Here is a 13118-nt window from a genome sequence, read left to right as displayed (position 1 = left end):
TGCACAGGCGCAAAGGGAGTTAGAGGAGGAATTAAATACCAAGATCTATCCTGGAACGGAGATTATGAGAGATGTTGGATCACATCATTTTATCAAAAATTCAGCTGGAGGGCATTCGGTATTGGTCCCTCAGCCCAGCGATGATCAGCACGATCCATTGGTAAGATCGCCGCACTTTCCAACGCCAACATAACGAATTACTGATGATATTCAGAATTGGAGTCCGATGTGGAAGGGACTTGCGATGTTCTGTGCAACATTGGTTTCTTTCGCCCAAGGAATGGGCCCATTATCATTAGTGAGTACTTACAAGTCGGAGCTGAGTATGCGTGCTAATTAAACTCCAGGCGCCTATGTTTGGTGATTACATTGAAGCTTTTGATTCCGACTTACCCAGCGTCGTACAATTTACTGGCATTGCAATTCTCATTCTTGGGTTTTCCAATTTCATATGGTACGCATTCTACACGGCCTCATACAAGCGATTTAGCTGACCCGTCTAGGGTTCCTATTCAGACGTGCTTTGGAAGGCGACCAGTTCTGATATTTTCGTCGTTGATATGCTTTGGCAGTAGCATCTGGAGAGCAAAGGCAACTTCATACGGAAGCTTTATGGGCGCTTGCGTGTAAGTTTGCAGCGTGTTTTCAATATACAATAACTAACCTTCAATAGGGTCAACGGAATTGGAGCCGGTCCAGCCGAAACAGCACAGCCTACAATAATTGCAGATATTATCTTTCTCCACGACAGAGGGAAATACCAAACACTCTATTTTGTGTTCTATTTTGGCTCTCTCATGGTACTACCCTCCAACCACACAAATGAACTCGTTCCGTTAACATTATCAAGGTGGGACCAATCATTGCAGGCCCCATGGCTGAGAAACTAGGGTGGCAAAGTTTCTGGTGGCTCAACACGGCGCTTCTGGCCTTCACAACTTTATGCTGCATATTTCTCTTTCCGGAAACCAGATACAACAACCGTTCTCGGTCTCAGCAAGGTCTCGATTCATCATCGCCCCAATTGAAAGCCGGGTCCCCCGAAAATCTCCAAGACGAGCCGACAAGCATCGACAAGAATTCCCCAGTTGACCATGTGGAAACTCCAACCGAAGCGCAAGAACAAACTACCACGCAAGACAAAGATAACCTAGCACCTGTTCTCACCCATGAAGATCCTTGGCTTGGCCGCGGCAAGCCCTCCAAATCACAATGGAAACTTGCGCAGCCCTACGAAGGGAGCCTCTTTCTCGAATTCTGGCATCCATGGAAACTATTTGCTTTCCCTATTGTAGAATTTGCTGCTTTTGTCGTTTCTTGGTCAGCATCAGTATTTCTGACAGTCAACCTCACCCAATCTCAAGCTTTCGCTGAGCCGCCATATAACTTCAGTTCGTCAAAGATCGGACTCTTCAATATCGCCCTCTTGGTCGGTACCTTGATTGGTCTATTTACGGCTGGGCCGTTGAGCGATGCTGTTGCGGCGAGGCTGACTAAGAGACGTGGTGGCATTCGAGAGCCGGAGATGAGGTTGCTGGCCATGGTTCCATACGTGATCTTGATGATCGTTGGAAATGTCGTCGTAGCTGTTGGTTATGAGCATCACTGGGATTGGAAGGTAAGAATTATAACATTCATTCCACACAATAGAACATCTGGCTAACAATCTTTAGGTTATTGTCTTCATCGGCTACACCTGCGTTGGCATCCAAGTCGCGGCTCTACCAGCAATCTCTTCGACATACGCTATCGATTCCTACAAACCTATCACCGGCGCTATCTTCATCAATATCACTGTCAATAAAAACGTCTGGGGATATGGATTTTCCAAGTTCATCACGCCTTGGATTATTAGTGATGGATACATCCCGCCTATTCTGACGAACATGGCCTTGACGACGTTCTTCTGTTTGACCGGAGTAATTTTCTGGTACTATGGAAAGACATTCAGAAAGTGGACCAAGGACTCAAAGATGCATTTGATGTGAGTGTGGGAAGTTTGAGTATGTCAAGGCGTTAGAGTTGCAAATCCGCGACACCTTATAAGCATTAACGTTAGCATAATATATATCGTAATACTTTGAAGTCAAACATCTTTTGCACAGGTGATATATTCTGTAAGCTGCCGTAACTAGATGACGTGGTGAGGTGGAAGGTAAAGTGACAGCAACGGTCAAAGAACTGGGTATGCGCGTGCTAGGCAAGTAGGATAGGAGAATAGGAAGATAAAATGTGTAAAAGCTAGGAATGAAGATTGAAGTTGTAGCTGAAGGGGTGATGGTGTTTTGGTGTTTTGGGGATAGAAGGGGCAGACCCATGATCTTGAGAAGGCCGTGGGAGAAATAATGTAATAGGGCGCGATGTTTTCTTCTCCATCTTTTAGCTTGACGGTGATTATACTACCTTCGTAGGATGGTTGAGGAATAAAAAATCATTTTGCATATCGTCCACTAAACTCCACTCCAACGGCAAAATGATAGCCAGTCTAATCGAGTCGAGTTCTCCTTTGCCTTTGGAGATGGTATAAAGGTGAGATAGTGTTGGAAAGAGAAACGAAGGCGAGGTAACTATGAGGAACGTAGAAGCTTGGTGTGACGTGGTGTCCACCAAGTCATATACCTACCGCTCTACCTCCCGCCTCCATTCTGCCTACACTACCGACATACCGACCTACCATATACAAATCAAAATAAGTGATTTTTGTATAAGGAAGACAAAAGGCGGCCACTTGGCTAAGTGGTTCAGGTCAAATTGTCTTCTGGAGAGGGTCGATTGGGAATTAAACGACAAACAAGAAAACGACAAGAACAAGAACAACAAACCGGCAAGAGATGTAGGCATTCGACACCGGGCTGAACTCTTTTGCTTCCCGCGTATATATTATAATCTAATAATGTTTTATTTTATTTTCCTGACTTGTGACTAATATTGATATTTTTTTCAATTCGCCTATTTTTAAGGGCTCGCGAGTTAGATTCAGCGAGTGAGCCTGCGTACTCGAGTTGTCTACCTGACTACATCCCTATCTAAGTTTGTGTTTCTTCTTGTTGTTACCTGAGTATCTCTACCGATGGAGCAGGAGCGTCGGCAGGAACGCCGACAGGGGCAGCAACTGTGAACGTAACTTGGATAGTATATGCGCCAGCAGGAGTGCCGATGGAAATACTAGCAGGAGCACTGAATAGAGAAGCATTCTAAATGTTGTGTAAGGAGCGGTTCCGAAACGGTTAAGTAACGGATAAACTTACCATAGCAGGAGGGGCAATAGCTGTAACAATAGCAGGAACCCCAGCAGGAGCATCGACAGGAGCATCGACAGGGGTACCAGCAGGAACACTAGGTGCGGCAGCATTCTAAATGTTGTTTAAGCAGCGGTCCTGAAACGGTTAAGCAACATATAAACTTACCAGAGTAGTAGATGCACTGGCAGGAGCACTTGCAGAATCATTAGGATTGACATCGGCAAGACTACTAGATGCAACATCATTCTAAGTGTTGTATAAGCAGCGGTTCCAAAAATGTTCAATCGATTAGTTACCGGACTCTGACTTTTGCGCCAGACCTCTGCAAAATACAATTGGGCTGCGTTTGAGCGTGCCTAAAATGTTACTATATAGTTATTTCATATAGAGTAAATACTAACGTTAGATATCCTGCCACTAGGTTGTGTATGTGGATGCCATTCTGGGTGGTGTCTTCGGATATGTGCCGATAAACCTGATGTTTGAGAAAATCGCCCCTAGCAAACAGGTCAACAACATTTAGGATACGCATTTAATATAGATAAAGTATAGCACTAACCTTCCTAGAGCATAGCACAGATCCCTCTGGGTTTATGCTAACACGACAAAATAGTTCTCCAGCATATATTTGAATACATTTCGGGTGGCCGCAAGTTGTATTCTACTCATATAGAGGTGGTTACAAAACAGTCGGAAAACATTTAATAAACATTTAAAGAAACATTTAAAGAAACATTTACAGAAACATTTAAAGAAACATTTACAGAAACATTTAAAGAAACATTTAAATAAAAACTCACCTCAAGAAGTTCGAAGGCTGGACAGTTGGCGGGTCGCTCCCGAAGTCTAATATATTGATTGTTAGACATTGCTATGAAATAAGTGATTCTAGCAAATGGTTATCAGTTGTTTATGAGAAAAATAAAAAGAGGGCGGGGAAATTGCGCCCTTGTTTAGTAGCACAGTTAATAATCTTACTAGTGTAAGCGAGCAAATTAACACTCATAGCCGTTGCATCATCCTTGACATTTACTTGTGGGAAGGTAGTCTGTTCGAGGGCGATTCCTGAACCCCTGAACGAGGTGCCTTCCACCAACCTTGGGTTAAACAGCGAGTACTAAGGCACTCTTTCTGATAATCTATACGATTATAGAGTCAATATTTAGTCGGTACAACACCTACTCTCCTTGCGGACTGTCTTTCTGAAACCTATACCAAACCTTCGACGACGAATACGGAATGCATCGAAAGTGGCGGACAGCAGTTGTACTTCCTACAGCCAACAATTCCAAAGAAATGGACGAACTCGTAACCTTTCTAGAACGGCTACTACCTATAGTAGGATATACCAAGTTAGCTGGGCGGAATAGGACGATTTGGCTTTCTTATTTCGACTCGCTCGTCTAGACTCCTGAAGTCGCTCGACCCTTACTCGACATTTTAGACCTGCCTTTCTACCCGTATAATTAGCTATTCGAGATATGGAGGCTATAATAGCAAACTAACAAGAAGCATGGCCGATAACCGCCGCTTGTTTTGCGTTGGTGTTTCTTTTGGGTGCGTAACCATTTTGAGGAGACCGGCTGTTTTTCACCCACAACACCACAACACCACAACACCACAACACCACAACACCACAACACCACAACACCACAACACCACAACACCACAATTTTTCTCCGAACTCGACACGCACACCCCCAATTTACAGAGGCTACGGGCCCACAAGCCGCCTTACACATTAGCAACAAAACATAGTTAGAGGGGGAAGGTTGAAACTACTACAAAGCTTATGGCCTACAGTGGCCGAGGACACACAAGCAAGGAGCATGGTAGGATTAAGGGGGTGGAGAGGCCATTACTAGTAGGATTGGTTTAGGAGCCTGGCTTTGCTGGAATGCTTCTACCGAGAGGCAGGTCTGCTGGTGGATGGTTTTAACGTGCGACATATAGTTCTTAGTATTACTCTATGAATTGAAATACCAATCTGTACATAACGCCGAGAACATAGATTCATCGAAACAAAAAAAGCAACATGAATAAGCGCAGAAACCCTGATACCCAGAAGCGTCGGCATTAGGTTTAACTCAAAGCAATACACATCCAATAAATCCTCAGATATATGTCTCTTATTCCTAAATCTGAAGCTTAAATCATGACATAGTCCTAGTAACTCATCGAACAAAACTAAAATTATGCAAAACACCACCCTCTCTGATTGTTTCATTTAGCCACCATTACACAAACTTTTTGCCACGCCCATCACCAGAAAAAAAAACGCCCGTCTATGAGGAAGCAAATGCTTGAAGCTCAATGTCAATCTTACGGTGCCATAACCAATGCCAATAGAGCCATGCGGCAGTAAAGTCCATATCTCATCTACATCGAAACACGTTAGCATTGGGACCACATCATAGGGATAGGGGAAAAATCATACCTGTCTAAAATACGCTGCCCTTTGATCAAAGTCAACTTCTTCACTGATCTCCTGGTTTCTAGGCAGTGGATGCATAACGATCAAATGACTTCTCGCGCTCCTCAATGTATCATTGGTGATGACGAAGCTATTCTTCAATCTCTCGTATTCATTCAGGTCTTCGAATCGCTCCTTCTGCACACGGGTGCAGTATAGAACGTCACTCTTGGAAATGATGTCAGGAGTCAGTTCATTGGTTTCGATGAGGAGTTGACCCGGCTTGGACTTGATAAGATCTCTGATTTCCGAGGGCAGAGATAGAGCTTCAGGCGATACAAGTTGGATCTGGACGTCGTAGTGCTGGAGGAGCTTAACGAGAGAATGCACGGTTCGGCCATATCGCAAGTCGCCAGTGAAAGTAATGGTGAGCCCCGTTACAGTACCGAGCTCCTCACGGATGGTGAACAGGTCAAGGAATGCCTGTGTGGGATGCTCTTTGCTACCATTGCCGCCGTTGATGATCGGGACCGTGGAGAACTTGGCTGCTGTTTCGGCACTACTCTCGTCTGGATGACGGAGGACGACCGCATCTCCGTAGCAACCCAGGGTCCGAACAGTGTCAGCAAGAGACTCCCCCTTCTGCGTACTGGAATGAGCAGTTGCGATTGCGACGGTGCGCCCGCCAAGCCGTTGCATTGCGGCGTCAAAGGAAGCGGAAGTGCGAGTCGACGGCTCATAGAACATGGTGCAGAGGAGTCGGCCTTTCAGGATTGACAGCACACCCTCTTTTTGGACACCGAGACGCATCTCTTGTGCCACAGTAAAGAGCAGATGGAGGTCTTGACGTGCAAATTGATTGACAGAGATAATATGCTGGTTTTTGAATGGCGACTGAGCGAGCAATTGGTGAAGGGATGGTGCGAGACTGGGCTGTCCGTATAATGGGGAGCTTGGCTCTTCTACAGTAGATCTTTGCTGAGGCAATTGAGAGGCAGGAGCGCCGTCAACGAATCGCGATCGGATGGCAGGGCGGATAGCGGCTGCACTAAGTAATGAATACCGCTGTCCATGAGAGCTGTCCGGTCGAGGAGTGAAGACGGGTGACCCAGGTGTTGCTTTGATGACTGGAGAGGCCGTTACCAGGTGAGAGTCAATCAAATGCGAAGACATATCCTTCCCATCAGTTGGTCCAGGGCAGAGCTCGCCATCGAGGCATGCAGTTTTACCCTGGAAGATAACTCGCTGAACAGCTCCACGCATAGTCTTGCCAACAAAAGGAGACCACACAGAAGAAGGCGCTGCCTTGTATGGTCGATCAATCTCGATCTCAACAGAAGCACCGATCTGATCATGGAGCTCAAAGATCTCTTTCGGATTATCATGGAGGCGAGCTTTGATATCATCCACGGTTAATCTTCCGTCAGCCACAGCGGAGAAGAGAAGCGGTAATGCGTCGGCAATCCCGATAGCAGCATTTGGTGCCTCTCCTACAGCATGTGCGAGAGAATAGGGGAGGGTTCCGATCGAGAAGACATCAATAATGCTCATGTTATCCCACAGTGCCTTCTGGTCCTCGGCGGTTGGCAGCATTTTCGCCTCAGGGTAGACATCTTGCGTGAGGAAAAGTGCATATGCCGAGACATCGCAGGTGACTTGCAATCCCTTCTGCTTGGAAAGCGCGATCAATTTGATGTCATCTTTGTTCGTAACACTGGTGACGTGGATCTTTCTGTTATGGAGACTGGCGAGCAGCAGAACAGATGCAAGATCAGTCAATTTAGCGTCGGTAACGATGGGTTTGAAGCAAGGCCAGGCTTCAAAATGCGCAATGACCGCAGCAACCTTACTGATATTGTCCGACAGGTGATTAAATGGGATATACAGTGACCCAACTTCGCTAGTGACTTGGCTGATCTGATCAGCATTTGATGACGTTGCAGCGACGGAAAGGTTGTAATCGCAGCTTGCGCCCTGCTTGCTGTTCTGTTGAGCAGTCTCGAGAGCTACAGCATCTGTAACCGAGCCATCTAGCCCCAGAGGCATAATACGAACCATGGTAAAGCCAGCAGCGAGAGATGCGCTTGTGACGGTCTGGAAATCATGGCTGTTCACCGTGGCAATTCCAGGGACAAATGCAGCGATGTTGATCAGACCAGGTAGTACGACGGTTCGGTGGCTGCTCTGAACATCAAAGTTGCTGATTTCCAGTTCAAAGCGTCTAGAAATAGCTTCAATGAGAATCTTTGCGTTCTTGACATTCGTCACTAAAGGTGTTTGATAGTCGACGGCCATTCGTCGTGTCTGATAACCTTTGCTCATATAGTTTGCTGGTCGTCTATAACGATTGCTCGAAGGCAGATTGATGTAAAGATCAATCATATTGTTCGCGAGATGCTGCGAAAGAGAGTACTCTGACTTTTGGTCATCCTCATCTTTGCCAAGGATTTCGAGATATTGCACTCGGACCTGGTGCTCCTGGAGGAAATCGGCCGTACCAGCTGTCGCAAAGATTTTATATCCTAGTTTCTGCAACTTGACTACAGATGGGAGCATTTCTTTCTTGTCCTTGTATGATCCGATCGAGAGAAGAATGTTCCGCTTAGGCAGTTTGAAGCCGGTAGAGAGCAGCGCCTTGAGATATGCCTCGTATTTGTTGACACCAAAGCAAGCAACTTCACCAGTTGAGGCCATCTCCACACCAAGAACTGGATCAGCACCGGACAGGCGCGAGAAACTGAATTGAGGCACCTTTACACCGACACAATTATCAGGTAGCTGGGTTGGAGGATACTCGGTGAAAGGGACGCCCATTATAGCTTTGGTGGCCATCTCAATAAGGTCAACGCCCATGACCTTGGAAATAAATGGGAACGATCGTGATGCGCGAACATTGCATTCGATGACCTTGATGTCATTATCCTTTGCAATGAATTGGATATTGAACGGACCGGTAATGTTCAATGCATTTCCGATTTTGCGTGTTGCCTCTTCAATTCGCTTGATGGTAGTGGGCTCGAGGTCTTGAGGAGGCAAGATCAAAGTTGCATCACCAGAATGGACACCAGCATTCTCAACATGCTCTGAAATGAAGTGACCAACCATCACTCCGTCCTTGGCCACTGCGTCCATCTCGATCTCCTTTGCATTCTCAATATACTTGGTGATAACAACGGGAAATTCTCGGGACACTTCAGCCGCCTGCTGAAGATATGCCTCAAGATCCGGTTCGGAGTACACCGTGTTCATAGCTGCGCCAGAAAGAACATATGAAGGACGGACCAAGACAGGGTAGGTGACTGCATTGCAGAAGTCCTTTGCTTCCTCGAAGCTCGTAAGTTCCTTCCAGGTAGGTTGATCCACTCCAATTTGATCCAACATACGAGAGAATTTGTATCGATTCTCGGCTGAATCAATCATTTCTGGCGAGGTGCCCAGAACCTTGACATTAAGACGATGCAAAGGAAGTGCAATGTTATTTGGCGTTTGGCCACCCATGGCAATCATGACACCGCTCGACGACTCCAGTTGGTAAATATCGAGGATGGACTCGAGATTGATGTTCTCAAAGTAAAGTCGATCAGCCTCGTCGTAATCAGTACTTACGGTCTCCGGGTTATAGTTGACCATGACCGTCTTGAAGCCCGATTCACGAAGGGTTCTAATCGCTCGAACGGAACACCAGTCAAACTCCACTGAGGAGCCGATGCGATAAACACCTGAACCAAGAACCATTACTCCATGGTCGTCGAATGTAATATCGTTTTCTGAGCCGTTGTAGGTCAGATATAGATAATTTGTAAACGCGGGAAATTCAGCGGCAACCGTGTCGATCTGCTTCACGACTGGCACGATTTTCGCTTCAACTCGCATACGTCGCACAGCCAGTTCATTTGAGCCCCAGAATTTGGCCAATTGCCGATCGCAGAATCCAAGTTGCTTTGCTTGTCGAAGGAGGTCGATTGAAACTGTGCTGGCAGTGAGCGTTGACATCATCTTGCTGAAATTGCTCAGTCCCTTGAGTTTGCTCAGGAACCATTTATCAATCTTGGTCATCTCCCAGATCTTGTCGACAGAATATCCGGAGTGCATCGCGTTCGCAATGGCGAAAAGGCGCTGATCTGAGGGCGTTTGGAGTTCATCATCTATCGACATAAGAGCCTTGGTTTCGTTGAATCCAAGGTTGTGGAAGTCGATTGCTCGGATGGCCTTTTGGATGGCTTCTTCAAACGTCCTGCCAATGCTCATGACTTCACCAACACTCTTCATGGAGGAGCCAAGCTGGGTAGAGACGCGAGTGAACTTCTTCAAATCCCATCTAGGCATCTTTACCACGACATAATCGAGGGAAGGTTCGAAACAAGCACAAGTAACCTTGGTTACGGAATTCGAGATCTCATTCAGAGGAATTCCCAAACCCAACTTGGCTGCGATGAAGGCCAGTGGATAACCGGTAGCCTTTGACGCAAGAGCCGAAGATCGAGATAATCTTGCATTGACTTCGATGATACAATATTCTCTAGAGAATGGATTGAGAGCATATTGGATATTGCATTCGCCGACGACGCCGAGATGTCGAATAACGTTTACTGCCGTTGTGCGCAGCATATTATAGTCTTCATCAGAGAGCGTCTGGGATGGAGCCACGACAATCGAGTCTCCAGTATGGATTCCCAGGGGATCGAAATTTTCCATATTGCACACCGTGATGCAATTGTCTCGCGCATCTCGAACAACTTCGTACTCGATTTCTTTCCAGCCTTTCATACTTCTCTCGATCAAGACTTGGGGACTAGCAGCGAAAGCCTTGTTGCAGAGATCAAGCAATTCGGCATTGTTATCGGCGAAGCCACTACCAAGTCCGCCGAGGGCATATGCGGCACGAACAATGACTGGAAATCCAATGTCCTTGACTACATGCATAGCTTCTTCCACCGTGTTGGCCGATGCAGACTTTGCGCACTTCTCGCCGATGGACTCCATGCTTCGAGCGAAGAGTTCTCTGTCTTCGGTGGTGATGATGGTATCAATAGGTGTTCCCAAAACTTTAACTCCAAGCTCCTCAAATTCGTCCTTGAGCTGGATGCCGACCTGAAGAGCGGTTTGACCTCCGAATGTTACATATATTGAATCGGGTCGTTCACGGATGATGACCTTGCGCACGAAGTCCGCAGTCACAGGCAGGAAGTACACCTTGTCGGCTAGGCCTTTGGAGGTTTGGATGGTCGCAATATTAGGGTTGATCAAGACGGTATAGATTCCCTCCTCTTTCAAGGCCTTGATAGCTTGACTTCCAGAGTAGTCAAATTCTCCAGCCTGGCCAATGCTGAGACCGCCGCTACCCAGAATAAGGACTTTCTTGACATCGACTCTCGGATTGAGTCTTGCGTTTTCAGCGGCTTCTCCTCCCGGGAAATGAACGGGGGCCGAGAGCAGGTCCTTCTCCGCGACGGTGCTCACGATCGTGTTGATGAAGACATCAAAAAGAAACTCGGTATCTCGCGGGCCCGGCGTGCTCTCGGGGTGGAATTGCACACTGAAGTATGGTTTGGTATTGTGCCGGATACCTTCGTTACTGCCATCGTTGGCGTTGACGAAAAGCTCAGTCCACTCCGCTGGTAAACTGCTGGCATCGACAGCATAACCGTGGTTCTGGGAGGTAATGTGACATTTTCCAGTCAACATGTTCGTGCATGGGATATTGTGCCCGCGGTTTCCGAATTTCATTTTAAGGGTGCTGGCGCCAGCGGCTCTTGCTAGAAGTTGATGGCCCAGACAAATACCAAATATGGGTGTTCGGTTGTCTGCCATTGCACTCGCAATGTGCTTCACAGTCTTCTCCATCATCGCTGGATCACCAGGACCATTCGAGATGAAAAGCCCATCATAATCCTTGCCAGCAAGGGCTGGGAAGTCATAATCCCATGGGCACACCAAGACCTCCACTCCTCGTCGCAAGAGACAGCGCAATTGATTGTATTTCAAGCCAACGTCGAGGCACAAAACACGTAATGGCCGGCCAGAGGGATGGTGCAGGGCACTCGAGGGGGGTGGTGTATACAGTTTGGGGTTTCGTATGGACACTAAACTCGAAAGTCAGCCCTGTTACGGGCTGCGGATGAGCAGAGACTCACCATCTGCTACGAGATTCTTTTCGTTAGGATTTGACCACTCTATCGCCTCAAAGTGAGATCTCCAGTCCTTGGAGGATGTAACAGCAGAAGTGCCATTAGAGAGCCCATTTGTGAGGGTTTCCGTCTCCTTCTGAAGGAGCATGCGACCTAGCATACTTCCCTCCTCACGAATTCTTTTCGTCAACGCCCGAGTATCAACGCCATACATCGCCGGGACTCCTTGTTCCTTTAGCCATGTGCCTAATGATGAGGTGGCAAGGAAATGGGAGTAGTCCTCTCCCGAGTATGACGCTACCACTAAACCGGCGATGTGTATTTGGGAGGATTCGAAATGGGCCGGCAGGTCTTTGAGGAGGTCGTCCATGGTGTCTCGCGAGGGGACACCATAGTTGCCAACCAAGGGAAATGTGATAACTAGAATCTGGCCCCGGTATGAAGGGTCCGTTATGGATTCAGGGTACCCCACCAGGCCGGTTTGGAAGACCAATTCCCCCGCAACGCTCTTCTTGGTTCCAAAACTATAACCCTGAAAGACGACCCCATCGTGCAACTCAAGGCTGATCAATCCTTCGCTTGGTGCGTCGAGAAGTTTGGCAGCCACTGGGGCATAGATTGGGGCGGGCATGGTGGCTCGCTCACCCAGTGAACTTTTCGATTCGCCTGGGGACGGTCTCTGGTGTATATAGCTTGTCTTTGCCCTTTAATGCGTTAGAGGACAAATAGCTAAGCAATCAAGAAGCATGATAGATATGCCTTACCCTGACAACGTGTCAATTGTTTGCTTTGCACAAGAGACGTGGTCAGCGTTGGCAATTGAACAGCAGTTGTGTCGAGAACAAGCTCGATGAGAAAGTTTGATTTTCCGCAAGCACCAGAATCAAGCGGGACAAATGGACTCGGCGCGCAGAAAAAAAAGGTTCAAAGGATTAATGTTAATCCGGCGGGACAAGTGCTGCTAGGCTGCAAGGGGCATGGTCTGGAATGGGTAGGGAAGGGTAAACCAATCAGAGCCCGGCGCTGTCCAGGGTAGCGGACGTAGCCTTGCATGATTGTCTCAGCCTCAGCCTCGAGGTCATTCAGCGCGGAAAACTCGGATTTACGAGTAGGCTTTGGGACGGATAGGGATATCGGGCACTCTATGTAAATATAGCGATATCTGGTTTATAGATGTTTCGCAAAAGCTAGCTTTAACAAGTTAGGAAACACTTCTGATCGTGCGGTAACAGGATTTCTTATCTGTCGTATCCTCGGTTTCGATGTTGCGGTGAAGGACGAGCGTGGGATAAGTGATTGGCCAATCACCCACGATAACTGGTATGTAGTGCTATG

The 13118-nt window shown here is 47.2% G+C and overlaps 3 protein-coding genes across 3 annotated transcripts; 1 reads left to right on the top strand and 2 right to left on the bottom strand.

Moving 5' to 3' along the window:
* Positions 1-64: 64 nt before the first annotated feature.
* Positions 65-1988, top strand: BP5553_10206 (uncharacterized protein; the record flags this gene model as incomplete). The annotated part of the gene is made up of 7 exons (XM_032018829.1): positions 65-160; positions 215-298; positions 348-454; positions 504-626; positions 674-800; positions 851-1618; positions 1674-1988. The coding sequence occupies 7 exons, from the start codon at positions 65-67 to the stop codon at positions 1986-1988; spliced, it is 1620 nt and encodes a 539-aa protein (XP_031864853.1).
* A 1062-nt stretch (positions 1989-3050) lies between these two features.
* On the bottom strand, positions 3051-4111 carry BP5553_10205 (uncharacterized protein; the record flags this gene model as incomplete). The annotated part of the gene is made up of 4 exons (XM_032018828.1): positions 3051-3194; positions 3249-3353; positions 3408-3488; positions 4043-4111. The coding sequence occupies 4 exons, from the start codon at positions 4109-4111 to the stop codon at positions 3051-3053; spliced, it is 399 nt and encodes a 132-aa protein (XP_031864852.1).
* Positions 4112-5564: 1453 nt separating this feature from the next.
* On the bottom strand, positions 5565-12414 carry BP5553_10204 (Carbamoyl-phosphate synth; the record flags this gene model as incomplete). Its single annotated transcript, XM_032018827.1, has 3 exons — positions 5565-5621; positions 5680-11738; positions 11790-12414. 3 exons carry the CDS (start codon positions 12412-12414, stop codon positions 5565-5567), a joined length of 6741 nt encoding a protein of 2246 aa, XP_031864851.1.
* Positions 12415-13118: the final 704 nt, after the last annotated feature.

Source organism: Venustampulla echinocandica (genome assembly GCF_003357145.1).
Source record: "Venustampulla echinocandica strain BP 5553 chromosome Unknown scaffold_14, whole genome shotgun sequence".
NCBI classification, from domain to species: Eukaryota; Fungi; Ascomycota; class Leotiomycetes; order Helotiales; family Pleuroascaceae; genus Venustampulla; species Venustampulla echinocandica.
This window is presented reverse-complemented; position numbering and strand designations above follow the sequence as displayed.